The sequence below is a fragment of the Pseudopipra pipra genome, chromosome 11 (genome assembly GCF_036250125.1).
Source record: "Pseudopipra pipra isolate bDixPip1 chromosome 11, bDixPip1.hap1, whole genome shotgun sequence".
Taxonomy (NCBI): Eukaryota; Metazoa; Chordata; class Aves; order Passeriformes; family Pipridae; genus Pseudopipra; species Pseudopipra pipra.
Genome location: NC_087559.1, coordinates 2,656,322 through 2,679,527, shown reverse-complemented (window position 1 = coordinate 2,679,527; position 23,206 = coordinate 2,656,322). Strand labels below are relative to the sequence as shown.

At 40.8% G+C, this 23,206-nt stretch overlaps 1 protein-coding gene across 3 annotated transcripts in view; it reads left to right on the top strand.

The window, feature by feature from the left end:
- The window catches only part of LOC135420131 (contactin-6-like), a 130,540-nt gene that overhangs the window by 38,022 nt on the left and 69,312 nt on the right, over positions 1-23,206 (top strand). The window contains exons 3-4 of one of the 3 annotated variants that reach the window (XM_064667149.1): positions 12,135-12,261; positions 15,001-15,125. The exons of 1 other annotated variant lie outside the window; for it this stretch is intronic. In XM_064667149.1, the coding sequence (XP_064523219.1) occupies positions 12,135-12,261; positions 15,001-15,125 (252 nt within the window). Of the gene's footprint in view, positions 1-12,134; positions 12,262-14,949; positions 15,126-23,206 lie in introns of all 3 variants that reach the window. One more of the 3 variants, XM_064667148.1, reaches the window with a different exon arrangement.

Genomic DNA, 23,206 nt, shown 5'->3' with positions numbered 1-23,206 from the left:
GTACTGCACACATTTGCCTCAAAGAAAGGTAAAGCTCATTAATATCCCACCAATCTGACTGCAAATTGAAATAATTCTTGTTGCCAGTGATGCCACTGACTTGCAAGAGGAACAACAATGCCTTCTCTTCAGAGAATCCAAGAATAATCACGTTAGACTGAGTGCACAGTGAGATTTAGAGACCAGGAGTATTATTAAATCATATATTATTCAACCTCCGTGTTATTAAATGACAGGGGTTTATAATTGCTCTTGGAAGTTTCCTTTTCAAGCAAATCATAAATAAGCACACCCTCTAAAATCTGAGGCCACGTGAAGTTTGTCTGGATTCCAAGTTCTTTTTTGCTTCCATAGTTATTTTCATGACTTTCCATGATGGAATGTTTAAATTGATAATTTCTGGAGATGGACAGAATGACAATTTTAGGAACTGGATAAACCTGCATTTCTACACTTCCAGAGACAGAGAGCTGCAGATTAAAAGTTTTGAGTTGAATTTCTTCACCAGACAAATGCCCAAGTCCTTAACTTTTAAAAAATATTACTGTGTTTGACAGATCTGAAAGGTCATTTGTGTGGGAAAGAGTGAATTCCTACGAGTAGAATCCAGCCTGATTTACGTTTTGTGCCTTAAAATAACTTGGTTTTATGGTTTGGAATAAAAAAAACTAAACCCTATGATTGGAAAAATCAACAGAAATTCATTTAAATTTTAAGGAAACCTCATCTGAATCAATATTTATGTCCCGGTCTATGTGCAAAATGCTGTCTTGTGCATATACATAATTTACAGGGAGAAGTTGAAAAAAGAGCATTTTTGCGAGTCCAAAAGTGGTCATGGTTTGCAAATCAAAATAATAAAACAACAATATGTTGCATTGCCCTGAAATTTTACTTAAATATCTGTATATTTTTCAAGATATTAGAGGTGGGAAAACACAAACATGGAGAAAATAAATGTGTTGAAGGAAGACGTGTTGTAAATTCAGTCGGATACAATTATTGAGGAGAGGGAACATGTAATATCCTGCTTTCTTTCCTTTAAAACTCTGCAGCCTAAACCTGCCTGAATTAGAGCAGCATCTATCATTGATTATGTCATTCCCAGAAATATGGCCTTCAGCAGGTTTGTCATAACTCTGCTGGTGATGCTCCACACGGGCACGGCAACATCAGTCACCAGGAGACAATTTCCCAACTACTACAAGTCAAGCAAATCTGTTCCCAGCCTTCTGGGATGAGCTTTCCTGGAGATGGATGGCACCAGGCTGTGATGGATGGGCTGGAACAAAGCAGTGCCTCAGCCCTCTGGGGTGCCTTTCCACCGGGGTGCTCAGGATCCCCAGGGAAGGACAGGGACTTAAACACTGAAATCCCACTGAAATCAGGGGCTGTCCCATCCCTGGGAGTGCCCAAGACTAGGCTGGGCAGGGCTTGGAACAACCTGGGATAGTGGGAAGGTGTCCTTGCCCATGGCAAGAAGCAAAACAAGATCTTGAAGGTCCCTTCCCACCCAAACCATTCCATGACTCAATGACCAAGAGCCTGAATTCAAGTAACACTCGGCCTTTTGTCTTTACAGCCTGAAATTCTCCACCACCTCCATCTCTTTTGATTTATTTTTAATTATAATACCATCTTTACATTATTTTAGCCTGTTGGGTTTTGCCTTTGCTTTTTTTTTTTTTGTTGTCTCTTTGCATGTATTACATTTATCTGCTCACATTTCCCCCACAATTAAACCATCTCTACCCCAGCTCAAGCTCCTGCATCGAGTGTCCTCCTTCCTTTGCCACATCACAGGATCAAAACACTTCCCTTTTTTTATTTTTTTATTTTTTTTTGTCAAATCTGCTTCAGTTTGAATTTCACCAGTGGCACAGATGAGACAACTAATCCAATTTCCCCTTATGCAGAGAGTCCTCTTGCATTTCTCTCTGCAATTCTCCTTTTTCCCTGAATAGCCGTCATTTAATGCCCCCTTATCTTGGATGGCACTCATTTAGTGGTTTATTAAGCAGTAATTCAGCAGCCTGTTATCAGTTCCTACTAGAGCTGGGAAAAATATGCCATCCAAGTATGCAAGATTTCTGCAGAATTACAGCGTTTTTGGGATTTTTGGATTAGAGAAAAATTACCCCAAAGTAATAGATATGAAATGTTTTCCCTGCATTTCATTATGGGCCCCGTGCTAAAGCTCCCATCAGGCTGTTCCAAATGGAGATTGCCTCATCCTATTTCTGTTTCCAGCCCAAGCAGTAAAATTCCACAAAATCACAGAGAACACGATGGGCTGAGAGGTCCTAAACCTGGACTCAGTCCTTCTGCCTTCACTCATGTCCTTCCTGAAGATTTCCTGGTGGGGAAAAGGCATAATGCTCAGATTCATTTTTTGGAGCTTCTTAAAAATCAGGAAGTTGAAGTGAAATAAAGGGTAGAAACCAAAGTGTGCCCTAAGCATTAAATACAGCAGCACAGAGGGATCACTGTAAATCCCAGCTGGAGAAAATGGGTTTGCAAAAGAATTTTGATGATATCAGAGGTAAAGGCAGGATTGGAAATGGCAGCTTTTAAGTTCTGCGTGAAAATAGAAGGTTTTTTTAATTGATAAATCATTCCTGTTTCTTAAAATAGCCAGATTACAATAAATAGTGAAAGTAGAGATAAAAAAAGGAGCAGGGAAGAAGGTGATGAGGTAAAAGGAATGAGCTAAAGAGGTGGGGAAGTAGCTAAACTGGCACAGGCCATGGAACAGAGACCAGAGTCATGGAAATTGGTTATAAAAGCCTTTCTGGTTGTGTCCCTTCCCTTCCCTTCCCTTGCCACCTCTGCTCCAAGGTAGAATTTCAGTGCAGCCTTAACATTTTTCCCTCCTGCCAGCTGGGTTTTGTTTTGCTGTTTATGCTGTCATTTTTTTTAATATTTTTTTTTTAGAGACTGCATCAGATAAAGGTCATTTTTACTTGAATGGAAAAGCACAGTAATTTTGACAGTGAGACTTTCTCAGCTTGCTGTACATCAGAAATGTTGATATTAGATCCTTTAAAAGAGAGAGACTAGACACAAAAAACTGCCTGAGCAACTCAATTACCAGCAGGTTTTTTTTCTCCAAAAAATAAGTGTTTACCAAATCATGTTTGTGGCTCCTGCTAAATTTTAGGATGCCATTACTGGAAGGACTTTAACTTCATTTGTGTTTGCTGAGGGAAAAAAAAAAAGATCATCAGGAAGATATTGAACAGCCACAAAAGATGATGGTTTCAAATAGAGGCTTTTGGCTGATCTATAATCATTTGCTTTGGCAATTTTATTTGGGAACATTAAGGCTGATGGTTTACACTGTGTTCCTAATTATTGCTGAAATATTGTGCTGAAATGCAGAAAGCAGTGGGTTAGTGGGGACTGCAATGTTCTAACTGGGTTTTAATCAATGAGTGATAATGATAGCTCGTGTTTTGACTTTCCCTGCTTAATTGCCAGCAATAAAGCAGATCTTCATCCATGATGTTCAGCAGAGTTCACTTCCATTCATCTCCCTTTATTCTGGTTATTTTTAAAGGGCCTGGAAGCTCTCATTGCCAGACACAATAACAGAATATCCAACGTTAATTATATTTTGCTTGCTTAATATTTCCCACAACAGAGGGTGATGATGCCCTTTCTGGGGAGCTTTTGTACCTCCCTATTTTCTGAAATGCAGTAGGTGTCCAAAGGTAAAGCCACATTCCATGAAATCCCAACCAGATCTTGCTGTTTAAATCACTATTTTCTTTCTGCTGCTTATGATAGTTGTGATTTTTTTTTTTTTTTTGCCAAGATGCTGAAATAATAATTAAACAGAAATATTCCAAGAGTGAGGCAGATCTGCAGGTGCTGCTGGACAGGAAAGTTCATCTCATCCAAACAGCCCCACCAGGTCTGATCTCCATCCCACCAAGGGTGGATCTTCACTGGCCAACAGTCAATTTTGCAGTAGACTACATCTAATTTTTGGTTAAGAAAGACCATTTTTTTCCTTTAAATTGAAGTTCTAAATTTAGTTTCAATCTATTAAATGGATGTCAATACCCTGATGACAAATGTATGCAAATCAGGCAGCCAAGACAATAAATATTTTGATAATATCCTGCCTGAATAATCTAATTTAAATCAGGACCTGCCCTAGGTTTAAAATGTTATAAATACCCCTGGCATTCCTCTTCAATTACGTGTAAGAAAATAAAGACCTTTTTAATCTTGCCTGGATCACTGCTTAAGATGATTTATTTTCCAAGATTTTCTTCCCAAGTTATCAATCATCCAAAAAAGCAAGAAGGAGGTGGCAGCCTGAAATTTCTAGATCAGATCTTTCTGTGTCCTGAGGATTTTTATTTTTTTTTTTGTTGGAAGAGCAATTTTTGGATTACAAAAATAAATGGTGTCCACGTGTTTTTCTATTATCTTCATGATCTCAATTATTTCTGAGTGTTAGTCTGGAATATGAATCTTTTTATCTACATGTAAAATCATTTCTGGTGGTATGTTCTTCCTGACTATTTTATTCACTGCTTTTATTTAAGCCTCAGTGGGAAAAATAAGCACCTTGAAGGAGTCTTTTTGTTCCAGTTTTCCAAAATAAATAAGTAAAATTTAAATAACACAGAGCTTAAACACCCACCTGCATTATAGTCCCTGTAATGGTGATTGTTTTTCTCCAAGGTCTGGGACTCATAATGCTGCAAAAAACAAGACACCACTTCATGATTCCTGTTGAACAGAAATGGGAATTAGGAAGTGTGGAAACAACGGGAATCATCATTTCCTTTGGTATATTCAAACTATTTCCAAGGCAGCCTTTTCCCATTGTATCTTTTTTTATTCCAGAGTGGTTGAATCTTTGCTACTGAATACCTGCCTGACAATGATGCAGCTGCCAGGAGCTGCTGTACATGGAATTTGCACAGTTCTCCAACACCAACACATTTAGACCATCAATTATAATTTATTGCAGTCAGTATAAATGGAAGAGCAAAGAGAAATTATTAGCAGAGCTCTTCCCTCTTTAGCTACGAGTGTGTAATTGCTTGTAAAAATGTATTTGCACTATATATTTATATACAATATAAGATAAATACATGTTATATTTTACAGAGTTTCACCCACAGAGAAGTCTGAGAAAAAATGGAGCATCAGCTGCTTATACTTTGTTTCTGTAGAAGTCGATCCACTGAATTCTAGGAAAGGTTTTCACTGATTTCAAAGCACTTTGGCTCAGTCTCTGCATGGTAAAAGGAAAAAAAGCAAAATTGATGGGGCACGAAACTGTATCTCCTTAAATTGGGAGCCAAGCTTAGCAGCCATCAGGTGTCTGAGGACTTTTTATACTGAAATTACTGGGAAACTAAAAAGAAAAAAAACAAACTGAACCAACCAAACAAACAAACAAAAAAAAAACCACACCAAAAAAAAGTGTTCTAGTGAGTTAATTTGTATTTGATCAGTATTTCTCCAACAGATTCACTCCCCAAGTCTTTCTGCCACGGGGCAGGAAGAGAAGAGCCATGAAAGGTGGGAAAAATTTGTGGGAATGGACTTGAAGGTGAAAGGGCTTGGCTGTCCCAGCCACCTCAGGCTGCCCAGGAAAAGAGGGGAGGAGGAATAAGGAATTTCAGCCTCCTTGAAACCACTCAGAGGGTTTATTTTAACACACAAAAATGGGAAAAAGAGAGATAGAGCCTTTAGTCCCCTTGATTTCCTCAGGATCTCCAGGAAGGAGGGGATGGAGCAATTCTCTTTTGTCTCCCTCTGCATCCAGAGTCACTGGATGGGAGTGTAGGGCTGCAAAGCAAGAGGTGCAGTGAAAAGACTCAGAGGAGGCTGAAATGAAGCTTAAAGGCTGGAAGAATTTTCCCCAAAATGTCTTTATTTTTTGCCTTGTTTTATGCACAAGCAGAACTGTGGTTTATTAGGTTGTCCTGTGCCTACTCCAGTCAGTGTTTCACTCTCTCCCCCTCCCCAGAGCCTCTCTCAACAGTCACACTGAAATTCTGGAGTCACCACACAAAACCCCAGAGCTGCTCAACACCAGCAGTGGCAAAAATTATCTGACCTTCATTAATCACCATCCTCTAAGAGAGTAAAGCACAATTTTGCACCGAACACAGTTCAAGAGAAACAAAGTGGTGGATTTATTTAAGTGGCAGGAAATTCAATGATATAGCTGTTATCTTTTTTTTCCTGTATTATAAAATATTGAATTAAGCCTTCAGTCAGTTTGGCAACGGTGCCAAATGAATATTACAGCAGCACAATGCAGCCAATGGGATCTGTCACTGGATCTGGGGCTCACTTAGAACTGAAATTACAGGGAACCAAATGTTTGTGCAGTAGATTGGAAAAGGTTCATTATTATTTATTCACCTTGCCTGGTAACACAAAAACCTAATGAAGTGTCATTGAGAAAGTGGCACATCAGGATTACTGGACATCAGAAAGGTACAGCCCTCCAACTTCCTCAGGGATATTTGTCTCCATAATTAGGTGTCTGTTCCACAAAATCCTCCAACTGAAGGACATGGCCCAGTTCGTGACATCAACCAAACCACAAATGAAAAGGTGATTTTCACCTTTTATTTAGCTTGTCTACATCCTGCACACTAGGACAAAACCATCAGAAAATCTTGTCATAAAGCCCAAAAAAAGTCAGGCATTAGAAATTGGAACATTGTTACTCACATGTTTGCTTATTTTTAAATAAATTATTACATTGTTAATACAGATGACACATTTATAGCCCCTGTCCTGATTCAGGCTGTAGTAGCTTTACACACATCCCCACAATGAATTGTTCATAAATCTGTGCTCATCTCTGGTGGAAATCAGTGCAGCTCCACTGAATGCTCTCCAAATCCATTAGGAGCAATTTTCCTTCTCTGCAACTTCAACTCCTGCTCTGGAATCTTCAGGGAATATTTGGGGGTTTGTATCCAACAGAGTGTCGTGGAAATCTGAATTAAGAGTCTGATGGTTGAATTCAGGGTGATATTAAGAGAAACATCACATTTTGGCATTTAGAGATCTCTCATTAATTATTTTGGAATTAGAATGTGTGTATCTGTTAGATGGGTGATAAATTCCCTGATACCCAATTTTATTCACAGAAAGTATTGAAGCAATAGTGCTTATCATAATAGAACAGTTAAAATATGTTGGAAGCATCAGATTTTGACAAAATCTTTTGTCACTCCACATATTTAATTGAAAAAGGCTCATAATTCTCAGGAATGTGGTAGGTTTTTGCATAATACTTCCTTAATTATTACCTGTGATATATTACACCCTAATTTTATATGCTATAGTCTGACAATGGCTGGTTATGTAAGTAATTAAAGTCATATTTTACAGTTTTATTGTTTGTTTTCAAATTCAAGCACTTCAGGAAATTGTGCAGTCAGTTCATAACCTGAGCAGGTTGTTTGCCACAGAACCTGCACCACACACAGATTCTGTTTGAATAACAGGAAAAAATATTGGGATATCTGACTAATTTCTCAAGGAATAAAACTGAGAGGATACAGAACCTTTTTCAGTGAAAACATTTAAAATTTCTGTGTCGTTTACCAGGGCTGGAAGAGTCCTAAATATTTCTGGTCTTCTTATTTTTCAAATCTCAAGGAAGGGGTACCATCAGCCCGCTGAGGTCCAGATGAAATGGCCTTAAATTGCACCAAGGGAGGTTTAGATTAGATATTAGGAGAAATTTCTTCCTGCAAAGGGTTGGAAAGGATTGGAACAGGTTTCCCTGGGCAGAGGTGGAGTCACCATTGTTGGAAGTGTTCAAAAACTATGTGGATGTGGAACTTGAGGACTTGTGAATGCAGTGGAGGGTTGGATTTGATGATTTAGAGGTATTTTCCAGCTTTAATCGTTCTCTGATTCTCTGAAAGGGGGGCCTTGCACTGCTGGCTGTCCCTTTACACCATTTCCTAGAGAAACCCTGGGCTTGAGCACCAAACCCCAATTCATTACTGAGTTTCTCTGACTTCAGCAGTGCCAGGACTTCAACCCCTGCACCTCCCCAGTGCCTCCCCTTCTCCCCACATCACAGGCAGAGAGGTGTCTCCCTGGGTTTGGTGCCTGATAACAGAGACAATGTGGAATTTCACCACCACAGCCAATTTGACTCTTCCAACAGAAGCTGCAACTTGAAAGGAGCCCCGTGGCTCTGGAGCTCTGCACATCAATGTCTGCAGGGAGAAAACACAGCAAAGCCCAAGGCCCTTTGGGGAAATCCTACAGGTTTTAGGTTGCTTCTGCTCAAACCTATATCATCTAATCTCCCTTTCTCTGTGTGTCTCCTGCTTCAGTCTCTGAGCTGGTTGTCAGTGAGAGGGAGAGGAGGGGAGCCTGTCTCCTGCTGCCTGTTCCACTGACAAGTTGTTTTCCTTTTCACAGAACACTTTCGTGGCCTTTTTCTGCTGCTTCTTTTCCCATTTCTCTTTCAGCCTTAATATCTGATTCCTTGAGCTGTCTTCTGTTACTTTACTCAGTGTCTTATCCACTGCCTCTCCTTTTACATCTCTCATGCTCCTTTTAAAGTCCTTGAGCTCCCTGGTCCAGGCCTTTGATGAGGGAAACAATCATCCTGTTCTGCTCTTGACAAGATTCAGTCAAAAGCCCCAGTGTTATCTGCAGGGATATTCATGGGATGTCCATGCCATGGACCCTATAAAGTCCCCCTCTTCCAATTAAAAATTATCAATGACTTCAGCTGCGAAGAATATTAAAGAGATTTTGAAGGAATTTGGATTTTTCACAATTTTTCTGCTGTCATGAGGAGTAGGAGGTGTCCAACTCACCTGTCCCATCCTTTTTGTTAGAACTGACAGGTGTTTTACTACCCAGCTGATTTAAAAGAGGCCTCTTAATCAGGTGTCAGCTTTGGCCCATAAAGTCATATTAATGTTTTGGATCAGATATGAAGCTCTATCTAAGGCACATTAAGAAAGATTCATTAGAAACTCACTACCCCTGGAATTTACAGCCTTCCTGGAACTTAATAGCCTGGATAAATTCCTCCTTATCTGGTTTGCTTATATGAATTACAGCAGTTTTGCATTTAGAAGCTTTTTAGAGCTGGGACCTTACTGTTATTCTGGTCTCCTTATCCTCGTGATCTTCCATGAGGATTCACTGATATAGTACACGTAGAATCATGGAATGGTTTGGGTTGGGAGGGGCCTTAAAGATAATCCAGTTCCATGGGCAGGGACACCTTCCACTAGCCCAGATTGCTCCAAGCCTCATCCAACCTGGCCTTGGACACTTCCAGGGATGGGGCAGCCACAGCTTCTCTGGGCACCCTGTGCCAGGGCCTCCCCACCTTCACAATCTTCACCACAAATTTGGGATTCTCCAATGCAAGACCCAAATTGTTCTACACCCCCAAGGGCTCATCACCTCTGAGCGAGGAGCTCAGCTCCACAAAACACCACCCAAACATCCACAGCTCCACAAAAGGTCATGGCAAGAGAAATGGTCACAGAAGCTGCAAATACTGCAGACTTTGGAGCTGTCAGCCCAACAGATCTATCCTTTTCTGGTCCTGGAGCAATGAATCCTCTTGAGTCTGGCCCAGACAAACCTAAAATCTCCCTCTTCAAATGGAGAATGTTGATACAGGACACTCTCAGGTTCACCAAACCAAATTTCTCTGATATTACTGATCTGTTTGAGTAATGGTAATTAAAACTCCACCTTGCAAAAAATCAGAATAGGAAGGAAGATCTGTGGTAGGAAAGGGATAAAAGTCATCTGATTTATAATATTGTTCCCCTGAGTTATCTATACACACCTTGAGCCTGGGGCTGGGCCAGCCTAAGTTGCTCTCAGGCTGTGTTACTTTGCATTTCCAGCTGGGCAGAAACCTCAGAAGGAGCTGAATCTGAAGCCAACCAGAGTTGGACAACAGGAAAGAACAGGGAGAAAGATCTGGCTGGAAATTAAGCTGATTGAATGTGAATTGTGCTTTTTTTCTCCTCGTCTGGATGAGACGGTGGATAAACATCTCAATATTTATTGTGACTAACTAAAACCTCTTTAAGTACATTTGACTCCAATATCACAGCCTGATATAACTCACCACTGCCCACAAAGCAGTGAAAGGGAAGCACTGTCATCCCCCCTGCTGATGGATAATTATGGAAAAAACAGGGATCCTCCTCTTCCATTGGCACTGTGTTAATCTCTGCATTGGCTGAAGACAATATCGTGTAATGAATGGAGGAATGTTGATTCATTTTCATCCTTTACATTTGAATTCAGGCTGGCATAATTATGGTCTTTATGGAGATCAAACTGATTTGGTATCATAAAGAAATACAGTTTAACTTCTTATAAAACATCTCGTAACAAGAGTTTATGTTTGCTTTCCAGCACCGCGCTGAGGATTCACACGATTTTTATGTGTAAAAATGAGACATTTCATAAAATATTCCAAGAGATTTTAAAAAAAATCTGAATTATTTAAATCTTGAAAAAAAATAAACAACCCTACAAAGATTCATTTGTCATATATATCTCCAGAGAAATCATGGGGACTGTATTGAATCTGGAGAATGGGGCAGAAATATGGGGCCATTCTCTCTAGGAAACACAAAAGGATGTGTCAGGAAATTAGAAATGACCAGCCTGACCCTTTCTACAAAAAAGAGATGGACTCCTAGGACACCACTGGCTCTGAAAGTGCACATCATTTCTCACAAATTTGGTGTTATTCTCTGCTGCAGGAAAAGGATATTAAAGAGAAAACAAACTGATAGCAAGAAGGTGCCTCTACTAAAATTCATGGAGAGTATTTTTGTGATGGGGACTGTGACACTGGGAAGGAGCTGTTTGAGCACCTGCAAAATATTTTGTCCTTTTTCACACGTGAAGGCTCTCCTGCATTAAGGACATGGAAAGGGGATACAAGAATTAAGATCTTCAATAGTCTACAGGTGATAAATGAGTCGAAATTCCATTTAGAACAAAGCAGTGGAAATTAATTCCAGATTTACCAAAATATTTACATTTTTATGAGGTGAAGAGGGGATTTTTATGTACGTCAGGTACCTCAGCCCTGGCCCACCCAGCTACATTGATTTAAAATGTGGAATAATCATCTCTGGGTCGTTTGGATGCTTCACAAAAGGTTTTCACTGGCAGGTCTGGGAAGGTAAAGAGCACTCAGGAAATTAACTCAGAAGGGAAGAGAATTCCTCCCAAAGCAAAGACAAGTCAAAGGGTCAGTTGTAGAATCACTGAAAAAGGAAGTCTTCAAATTTGTCAAGGGATTAAAACCAGAAGAACAGCCAGAAAAAAAAAAAAAAAAAAAAAAGAAACAAAACCATTTAACCACCACCTCTGAGAGTTGCTCTGCTTTGTCCCCCAGTTTGCTGAACAAATGATCTTCTCCTCTACTCCCTACACCAAGAAAGATCACCATGAAAAATAGAAATAATTCGGGTTTGCTTTACAATCCCTCATTTCATTTTGCAAGTAGGAAATGAAGGTTGATTTTTTAATGCCACTTATTTTTTTAAAAGGACCCAAAAAGGAGGGGGAGGGGGGGAAAGCCCCAAATCCAGTCAGCAAACAAACAAAAAACCAACTAAATAAAAACCCAATGAACAAACCCAAACCAAACCCTGAAGCAAGGCCATTTAAAGTGTATAAAATAATATATCAAAGGGTGTGAAGGGTTGGAGGAGAAGGAGGTGATTGATTCCATTAGACTGTGATGTGACCAGGGAGCGCCAACCACAGAAACCCCAACTCCATCCTTTCCTGCTGCCAGTTGTTGTCTAAAGAACAACCATGAGGTAGATGGGGTTGTTTAATAGTTGGCCTTATAATTTCCACAGGAAATATGCAGAGGAGCCAATCTCCACTGTCACCTGCAAAATAAATCACCAGCACCAGGGACCTGTGATTTTATTATCAATCAGCCTTGAAATATTTCCTCCTTAATAGTCAAATGTCTGGAGGTGGATCCTCAGCTGAATATCAGAGCAGACCTTCACTTCTGACTGAGAGCAAAGGACTCCAAAGGACAATTTTATGTGTAAGGACACGCTGAAGACATCTAATCTTAAATTATTGTTTTTCTTTCACAGGGGAAGAAACCCTTCATGGTCCTATTTTTATCCAAGAGCCACATGATATCACTTATTCCATGGGCTCAGCAAATCCAGAGATCCTGCTGAACTGCACAGCTGAAGGATATCCACCCCCACACTACAGGTGAAGTCAGCTCTGGGCAAGTCTTGTCTCACTGTAAATCTCTGAGCTGGGTTTTAGTCAGGAGTAAACAGTTTTATATCCCATCAAATGCACGGAGCTCTCACAGCAGGAATGTTCGTGGATGGAGTAAATTTAGGGAAAAAAACATATTTCCTGGTCTGCTGCTAAGAAAATTCACCCAGGGGAAAAAAAAAAACACATTGTTGAAAATCATCCCCAAAGTATTTTGAAATATAAAAAATTAATTCTGAATCCACAGGGAAAAAATGGGAAAAAGGAAGCAGAGCACATGTGACAAAGTCTACAATGATTGTAAATATCATATATGTTTATAATCACTGCATAAAATTGTAGAATGATTGCCAACAATTCCAAAATATAGTTGTCTTATTCATAGCCTTGAAAAACAAATTGCAGCCCTGCTCTCATTGAAATTCCTTGGCTTATTGCAGGTTCTGCCTCAAAAATGAGGTAGAATTAAAAACTCCTTCCACCTCTCTTTTGTTCACAGTCAATAGTTTTTAAATTTCCTCTTTTCTTCCTCAATGGAAATGTTGTATGTTAAGGGAGGGTTTGCAAACCTTTTCTCCAATTACAAGAAAGCCTCAGGTGACTTGGCAGGACAGTTGCATTTGAATGCAAATAATTTAAGAAACACAGAAGGCAATGAAATCTTAAAAATATTGCTATTTTTATTATAGTACACTGAAAAGATAATTTATTAAATCATGTAAGCATATATCCACTCACATTCCTCGTGTTCCTTGGGAACTGATGAATTCAGCATCAGAATATAGAATATTTTTTAAATTTAAGTTCTGCAACAATTGGTCTGGATGCATTTCCTGTAACTGATGGAAGTATTTTCCAGTGGCTGCATGAAGAACTTTGGGAAAATATGGAGGTGATCCCTGCCTTAACAAGGTTTTAGTAAAATATCCCTAAAATAATTCTTCAAAGAATTCTGTGTATTAGTAAACTGCAAAACACACAGAGCCATTAAATCATTGCCTACCCCATGAATTCATTAATTCCCTTCCCTCGGTGATGTAAACATATTAATTAGGAAAAAGCCCACACCAGGAGATGAACCCCTGATCTATATGCAAAGTTTAATAATCATTGTACCGTGGTGATTAAAATGATTATGGGGATACTGTGAAGAATTCATTTGCAGCAACCAAGCCAATGTCTTTGCATTTGTTTGGAAAAACAATTATAGATCTTAATTGGGAGCCATGTAATGATGACAGCAGTTATTTCAGTGATTGATTCTGAAATTAAAGAGAACTGGCAAACTAAATACCAGAATCTCTCAGATTAGAAAATGGAAAGCTTTAGACAGCATGGAACATATGGAAATCCTGAAATGTGGCAAAATCCTGAGGCTGGGACAGAGAACACACTCATGGGCAAGCACCTGATGAGATTTTCCTCATCTTTGAAATAAATAAATAACAAAAAAAGCCAAAATAGCCTAGAACAACAGCAAGACCAACTTCAGCAAAACATTAAAAAAACAAATAGAGCTGAGACACAAAACCATCAAAAATCAAATTGCTGCTGGTCAGCTGTTATCACATCTAAGCTTCTCAGTGTTGATGAATTTGTGGAAGGAGAGGCAGTGACTGGGAGATCCAAAGAAATGAAGAAGGTTTCCTTCAGTGTGTTACCTGGGGAAGCTGCCACCACTGTCAGGAACTCTGCAAATAGCCAAAAATAGGCAATTCTTATGCTGTGATCCTTCATGTGATTAACTCAGAGTTGATTGCCCTCGGTTTGGGCACTGCCACCAACCCAAAGCGAGCCACTGGCAACTCTCGTGGGGTGTTTTCATCCTAGGGAGGGGTTGGCATCACACCCACAGAGCCAATAGAAATGATACAGATGTATAAAACCAGGGGAAAAACCCCATATTTGTGTAATCTTAGGGTTGTGACAATCTAAAAAGTACCATTAACAACCCCCAAACTTGCAGATATCAGTGGTTGACTCCCTTGTTCTTCCTTTGGACCTCGTGTGGGCAATGAAAATTCAGCCCTAATGTGATAATGGTAAAGCTACAACATCCCCCTTCTTGAATTATGTATTTTCTTTGAAACACAGATTTTATTTTGACATCTGTAAGCAGCTGTGTAATGTTGCAGACACAATCCATTTTCTGCTTAGTGGACTAAGGGGCAAATTAGGTTCTAAAATAGCAGCGTTCTCATCATTAAATTATCATAAAAACTTCTCTCTCAGCTTTTGTTGTGCCCTCTGAAGTGAAACCCTTCCTGATCTATATCTCCAGATCATTTTTGGAGCCAACTTTCTGATTTATCATAAAGTTTTAAGGACTGAAAAGCACATTCATATTATAAAAAAAAAAAAAATAAATTACAGCTGTAGTCAAGGTATAACCTCCCTCCCAACTGGATGGATAACTCAGTTTGTATGAATAAGTTATAATTACTTTTTTGGACATTTGGGTGAACATTGGTGACTAACAGTAAAGATTTTCCAAGGAATACAATTATTGCTATCATTAAGATTGATGTAAGGAGCAGTCTGGTGTGAAAAATGATATAATTTTGTGATATTTAACTCCATTTTTATCATTACAGGTATGCTACAGCACACTATTTAAGATAAATATGAATAGGCTCTGTAAATTATAAGCATAATTTGATTTTTTTCCCCTCAAAGGTGGAAGCAAAATGGCACAGATATTGATCTTACCATGAGTTATCACTACAGGTTGGTTGGAGGCAGCTTGGCAATCAATAACCCACATAAAAATCAGGATATTGGAACATACCAGTGTTTGGCCACAAATTCATTTGGAACAATTCTGAGCAGGAAGGCAAAGCTTCAATTTGCATGTAAGTTGGGAAGCTCATATTTATTAGAGCATTATTTTCCTATTAATTCTGCACATGGATGGTAATTTATTGGGTAATTAAAATATCATGGGGGACTCTGTTCAAAAGGTTTCACTGACTTCTGCACTGTTTTTTCTAAAAAAACCCCCAACATTCCTGGTAAATATTAATAACAAAACCAGACATCTGATGGTTGCTTTCCTCAGGAACAAGAATAAAAAATCTGAAAATTGAAAGGTCAAGAAAGATGAGCACAATTATTCTCACTTAATAAAGGTGTTCCCACTCTTTAGGACAGTGGGTTTATTGTCATCCTGCAGGTGGTTACAACTGGGGGGGGGAGGAATGCTGCAAAAATTAGGTTTTGAGTTTTTTATAGTTAATGAGGTGTGATTAAGGCATAAAAACATAACCAACAGTGATAGTTGGCTATATTAACAGAGAAACCCTCTTTTTCCTTCCCCAGTGTGTAAAACTGAGGGGGCCACGCTCTGAAACATCTCATCTTTGAGCTCTGAAAAATCAGCTCTGAAATATTTCCCATTTCAGCCCCATCAGGTCGAGCACGTTGTGCCTTGAGATGATTTTAAATTGATTTTATCTTTGTTCCCCGTTTCACAACTTCACAATCTTTTTTTCCTCAACGTTTATAGGCAGTGACCGAGTTCTGTCGATGCCCTGGGGAGGAGGGGGAACAACAGCAACAACCAAAAAAACCCAAATATTCTCTTTTTTTTTTTCCCCCCACTCTAAAGCTCTGAGCAGTCTGTTGCAATTGTTTTCAAATCTCATTAATAAAACATGTGTCTAAAGCCAACTTCGTGTCGCTGCTTCAGACACCAGCAAACGTATTAATTATTAATCTTGTTCCATTTCTCCCAGCAAACCTCGTGTCACGGGGTTATCCAAAGGAGACAGTGGAGGTCAGGCTGGTTCACAGACTCTCTTTCAGCAGAGCTGATCAAAAGGTGTATCACCAGTACCCCATTTAATAATGTTTTACCCTGAATTTCTCCAAAGAGCTTTGATTTCCCAGAGCTGGTCAAATGTAAAAAAAAAAAAAAAAATTAAAAAAAAAAAATCGATTCATTATTTTCCCACTTTTTTTGTGAAACAGCTTTTCCAGCCAAACTTCCTGTGTGGGAAATTATTGCAAGATATTTGGAGGTGAAAATTGTTTAGTGACAGAACAAATCCTGTTTTTAAATGAAGCAAGGATAGGTGGCCACCTCAAAATTGTCTGTGGAGTCTGTAATCCCCAAAGGAACCAGGACAGGAATGGAGCTGGGAAAAGACTTAAAGAAAAGGAATATCCTTAAAGGAAGGCACAAAGGAGGTATAAAATATCTTTTAAAAAGGGTGAGAGGAAGTAAAAACAGGAATATCTGTGAAAGAATGAAGGCTCTGATGATGGTTCAGAATATCACAATAACCAATGATTTAATCTTTTTTTTTCTGGAAAATTCAACCCCTCATTCAAACTCCTGGGAGCACTTTGGGTTTGGGAATTGGTCAGGAATTGATCCTTCAGAAGTTTCCCTAGGAGAGAAAAGGGGAGCTGCTCACCACAATTCCCAGCTTTCTGTGTGAGACTTTTTTTTTTCTGTGTGAGTTTTCCAAGGATCTAAAGAGGGGTGTGAACCTTCCCATGGAGAGGGGGTTCTGCAGAGCCCAGTCCTCACCTCCCACTCCTGGGGACAATGTTGAATTCCTGGCCTGTCTGAGGCAAAGCTCCTCCCAGCTAGACCCAGCTGATGCCACTTGGCTGCTGAAGGCCCCGTTTGCCAGAAAATGGACTTTCTTGATGGGATTAAGTATTTTCAGCTGTTAAAACACCGGTTCTTTAATAACACTCAGTGCAGGTGCCCTTTCCCTCTGAAACACTTAACTCACTAATAGCTGGAAGTCTCATGCCAGTATAAAACAATCCAAATGGGCTCAATATCAAGCAGTTCCTTTATTTAGGCTTCAAACCCCACCAGGACACTTCCCAGAGTTCTGCAGGGAGCAGGTCACAACAGAGCTGGGGCTGGTTTGCCCACAGCAGCCATCCTGCTTCAACCCTCCAGCTCTTAACAACCCTACAACGCTAAATATATCCCACAATCAAGCAACACACTCCTTTTTCATTAGTGGTGACAGATATTTATGTCCTTTCCCACAGAGAAGAGAGAGGACAGACAAATCAAAGCCTGTTATTTACAGTGACAAACACAAACTTAGAGGAAAATGCTTCAGTTTAGCAGCATCACTGTGAAACTGTGAGTTTTAAGTTGTCTTACAATAGGGAAAAAAACCACCTCAAGTACATGGAAAATGTCATAATGACCTGATGAGAATGGTGGAACAAATTACCTTGAAACACTTATTTCACAGTTAACACTTCCTTGTTTCTTGTTTTCGTGTTGCCATCCAATTTTCTCCTTTGTTTCAACCAATACTTCAGGCTATATCTTAAAATCCAGGCAGGCGTGTTGTTGTTATGACACTTCCATTCAACACCTACAAACTGGGACTCTTCCCTGGGCTGGAATTCTTGGCATATTATTGCAAACCCCACGATAACAAATTGAATCGAGCCTATTATCCAAGTAACAGGGTTTATGTGCATTTGTCTTTTTACTACAAGGTAACTAGCTCTGAGTTTGAGTTTGAATTAATGATACCTCCAGAAACCTATTGTAGGTGTCAACTTAATATGTGAGGAACACTTTTTGCTCTGTTCAAGATAGCGAGTTCTCCGCCAAGCAAAATAAATGCGGGGCGAGATTAGAAATATGTCTCCGGCTTCAGCTGGAGTTTCATGCTTATCCTCTATTAAAAACAGAGCTGTCAAAGGAAAGCTGCAGGAGGAATATTGTTCAGAAGGCAGTGGCATAGATTATTAAAGCTACAAGCTGAAAATGAGCGGCAGCATCAGGGAGAGAGAGCGGAGAGAGAGTGCGTAAATGCGTGAGTGGGATGCAGGGGCTGGCAGTCCTGTGGCATCCCTGCTTCCTTCAGAAGGTTTGTTTTGTCATAAATAAACTTGAAAGCTCCCCATAAATCCTGCATGTCTCTTGCTGCCCAGCAAGCAGCACATTGTGAACAGCTGAAGTGTGTTCTGCAGGAGCTGGAGCTGTTGATGTGGAACTTGTTAAAAAGCTTTGGTGGCAGAGCCTGACACAGGCACAGGGATCTTCATCCAGGGTGGAGTTTGGAGTCATGACCTGCCACCCACACAGGGCTTTCCCTGCTCCAAGTCCAGCGTTGACTCCAGCACAAGGTCACCCAGAAAACTCCAGCTCTCCAAGTCAGAGGAGTTTGTCTCTGTGAACTACTCAAGAGATTTAGCCCGAAGAAAGATGTGAGGCCACGGATTTCCTTCAGCTTTTACACAGCTCACAGAATCACCAAGGTTGGAAAACCCCTCCAAGCTCACCAAGTCCAACCAAGCCCACCATTCCCACTAAACCCTGTCACAAAATGCCACCTCTACTCAATTTTTGAACACTTCCAGGGATGGTGACTCCACCACTGCCCTGAGCAGCCTGTTCTGATGCCTGGCCACTCTTCCAGTGATAAAATTTTTCCCAAGGCATTTTTCTTAAGGCATTTTATGCCTTAAAAAAAAAAATAAATAAAAAAGACAAACAAAAACCTGTTAGAGAAAATGCTCCGATGCAGCTTCAACCAGAATTTTCTCCCAAGGCACGCAGGGGATTTGTTTTAATTATTTCCTCAGTTTTAAGCAAAAATAACTGTGTGCAAACAACTGGTCTTGAGGGAAATCCCCATAAGTAGCTGCAGTGAAACAGCCTGTCCAGGCCTGTTAGTTGTTCTTTTAGTCCTTATCACCTCTATAACAGAGACATTAAGAGATGTGCAAGAGAAATTGGACAAACAAACTAAAATAAAAAAGTACCCCACCACGAAAAAGAATCATGTTTGCACCTAATTCATAATTATGCAGGGCATAAACCCAGAGAATTCAGTATTAATTGAAAGCATATTGTTGCCTGGGGATCTTAAAACAGATTCCCAGTCAAATTGTTCTCCCACCACTGGTAGAAGTTGCCACGATTGTGGCTTTCTCAGACCTTAGGTCCCCATTACTAACCATGAATTCTGAGAAACAATGACAAACATTTCAATTCATGCCTAGAATTAGTCATTTTGCCCTGAACCACCCAGGATGACACACAGTGGAGCCACCAGACCACGTGTTTTAATTCTCTCCACAATGCTACAGACCAGCAAGGATTTCCCCTTGGAGTTTTTGGGCTCCAACCACATTCTCGTGTTTTCTAAGTGGTGCTCAAGGGTTTTGCTTGATGCTTATTCTCAACAGCATTTTTCTAATCCTCACATCCTCCCTCCTCTTGGCCAGTGATGATGTGCTCATAGCAGTGGGGATGAGAGTGCTGGAGCACTTGGAACAAAACCTCCAGCTCCCAAGAGCTCTCACTTGCTTTTTGTTGTAGACAGAAGACACAGTTCTGCTGAAACAACAAACTAGAGGCAATAATTCCTCCAGGACAGAGTTTTTGCCATTCTGAAACAAAAAAAAATAATTAGCATTTAACCATTTGAGGGGGAAATATATTAAAACCAATCAAATCCATTTAGTGTTTGCTGGATGGTGACAGGCTGAGCATTAGCAGAGCCCTGTTAGAGGGATGTCTGGGAGATGCTCAGCCAGCATGAAAGCCCACTTTTCATCTGATTACTTCATCATGTTATTTACCTTCCACTGCACACAAATTACAGCAACATCACAAAGCAATCCAGCAATGCCTCCACGTGTCATAACCCTTTTCACTCCCACTATATGCTTTGAAACAGAAAATGGAAAAATCAATGAGCTTAGATCAGATACTCTGAATTTGCAAAGGCTGGACTTGCATGAATTTGAGGCTAAAAACCACTCCTGGACTGGTTGTGTTGTGGAGCTGTGTGTGTGTCCAGAAATCCCTGTGTAACAATTGTGTTTGATTAAAAGGTGTGCTGGAGGTTGTAACTACCACCTTGAGGAAAAGCTCTCGGGGTCTTTAGGCTGGTTGTTAATTCATCAGCAGGGTGAGGGCTGGCATACTGATCACCTGGCAGCCAGGGGGGCAAGAGCCAGCCCTGGAAATATCTTGCTTTTTTCAAAAGGAGGCATAAACTGCTCAGTTCAGTGTTCAACAAGCACTCAGGGGTGACCAGCTGATAACAAGAGCAAACAGGAGGAAGAGCTCAGCTTGGCAGTGCCACCAGCAGGTCCATCAAAGGCACATCCCCCGGTTTTACACCATTTACTGCATTCCCTCATCCTCTTTAGGATAAGTTTAAAGCCATATTGAATCACAGAGTGGTTTGGGTTGGAAGGGACCTTAAAGCCCATCCAGTGCCACCCCCTGCCATGGGCAGGGACACCTTCCACTAGCCCAGGTTGCTCCAAGCCCCGTCCAACCTGGCCTGGGACACTTCCAGGGATCCAGGGGCAGCCACAGCTTCTCTGGGCAACCTGTGCCAGGGCCTCCCCACTCTCACAGGGAAGGATTTCTTCCCAACACCCAGTCTAAACCAACTGTCTTTTATGAAGCCATTCCCCCTTGTCCTGTCCCTCCATCCCTTGCAAACAGTCTCTCTCCATCTTTCCTGTCAGCTCCTTCAGGCACCAGGAGGCCACATTAGGTCACCCTGGAGCCTTCTCTTCTCCAGGCTGAACAATTCCAAATCTCTCACCCTCTGTACCCTTTCTAACATCATTCTATACCCTACACATGCCAAATAATGCACTAACCCTACCTCTCTGTTTTGAAAGGGCTACTTATATATAATCCCAGAATGGTTTGAGTTGGAAGGGACTTAGAAGCTCATCTTGTTTCAATCCCACTGCCATGGGCAGGGACACCTTCCCCTAATGCAGAAACACATCTCAGCTTGCAGATCTATGCAGAATAAGCTACTAAAGTCTCCTTTCCAGGCTCTGCACAGCCTCCTGATGATCCTGGCAGCTCCTCACAGTTGGAATCTTCCCGTGAGCAGGTGAGGACAAAATGCAACCCATAGTAGGAACCCTCACTGCAGATCGATCCTGTCTGGAGGGTGGAAATGCTGCTGTCACCTCTCCATATGTCACTAAATAGACTTACAGCTCTCAAAATTGCCTTTTGGGCTTCTAACTGCAGGTACAGAATCCAATCTAACTGCAGCAGCAGCAGCCACCCTCCCTGGGTTTGGGGAGCTGGAGCACAAGGTTCTGAAGGGAATGAGTTCCAGGAATATACCTGGAAATCTGTTTGTTACTTGGAAATAAACCCCGTGTTTTGACAAACTTCTGCCTGGAGTAAAAAGAAAGAGAACTCCCATTTATCAGTTCTGATTGCTAGGGACACTTTGTGCCAATGCTCCACCTCTCTCTGCAGCAGTTCCCATGGTGGGGAGTCCACAGCAAGGTCTTTGCTTAATGGATGCTCTCCATGGAGCAGACCCAGCAGCCTCAGGCATATTTTCCTTTTTCTCCCCTGTTTTTCACAATGTTTCCATGTGAAAACACGGTGAGAACCTGCCATGCATTGCTGGAGGGGGTCTGTACCCTGCTCTGCCCACTCTGAAGTGGGACACTGCGCCCTTCAAGGCCACTTTGAGCTGAACATTTGCAGAGAACCACCGAAGTGATGCAGCTCAATCACTCAAAGACCTCACTACACTCAGCTTATCTTTCTGTATCGCCGTTGAGCTCCCCGGGATTTATTTACTTGCAGAATTCCATGCACGCAGAGGCTCTCGTGGGAACAGCAGGAACATCCCCCTCCCTGGTGCCGAGGCTGGAAGGGTTTCACCTGCTCGCTGACAGGACAAGGGAGGGTGATAATAGTTTCTATTTTAAAGCTCAGATAGCACAAGAATAGGATTATGCAAATCTCCTGGCGTCCCTGAAGACCGAAAGAACAGCCTGGAGTCTTAAAACCAGAAGATATGGCTTCATAATAAAGGGGGTTTGCTTTTTCCATCAGTCCCTAAAAGTTTGAATCTTCTCTGTATTCTGAGAGCCCACAACACTGAATGCAGTCACAGCTTCCTGTCTGTTGTTAAACACACAACCTGCAGCTCGTGGTGACAACACTCCCCATTTATTTTATGTCCTAGCAGCCCAAGCAGCATCAGAAACTACATTTTTCTGTCTCTCAGATGGTTTAAACATCTCTCTCTCTCGGGGGGTTTAACCACTGAGTTCAAGGCAATGCTGTATCAGGACGCTTGGTTAAAGCTGCTTTATTCCATAGGTTAGTTGCTTAAACTTATTATAAAAGGAAGGGTTTTATCTATGGAGATAAGTAATGCATCTATCCATTATAGAGATGTTGTAAGGAGCATTACAGATAAAGTAGTAATAGGGAACATATAAGTCTTTCCAGATTATCTCTGAGTTCTATATTACTTACCCTTCCATAGTTCCTTTAAAAGTGTTTATCCTAAATCAACCCACTGCAGGCTGTATTGAAAAAGCAATATATGTGATTGAGATATGGTGGGTAACAAACCCTCCACAGGTCCTGCAGCTGCCAGATCCTGATTGATAAAATGCAATATTTTGGAAGGATAAACTAAGACTGTGTTTGCAGTCTGGGTGATTTTCTTTTTTATCTACTCTGCTTTCATTGCAGACAATATGACACAGATTCCAAGAAATTATTGAGTGAAATGTCCACGATGTTCACACGAGCTTCCTCATTCTTTGGAATGACAAAAAAAACTTACAGTGGAGGTTTTGAGGGGGAAAAAATACTTTAATATTTGGAATAAAAGATCGGCTTTTTCGAATAAAAATAATGAAATTAATCAATTATTTTTGCAGTGGAGGTTGGTCCTGTGTAATGCAAAGGGCTCAGGGTACAAAATGAACTTCTCTGTTCTGAAGCTTACGTTGAAGAAGGGGGAACAAAGTGTCACTGGGACTTTCCATGGAGTGAAGGGATGAGGTCATGGGCATCGCTTTTCTCAGCAGGCAAACCACAGCTGGCCCAGGGAATGCCCCAAGCTGTAAATATCCATTTCTAAATGCTCCTGAAACAACAACAAAAAAATGTACAATACACCTGAAATCCCACTTA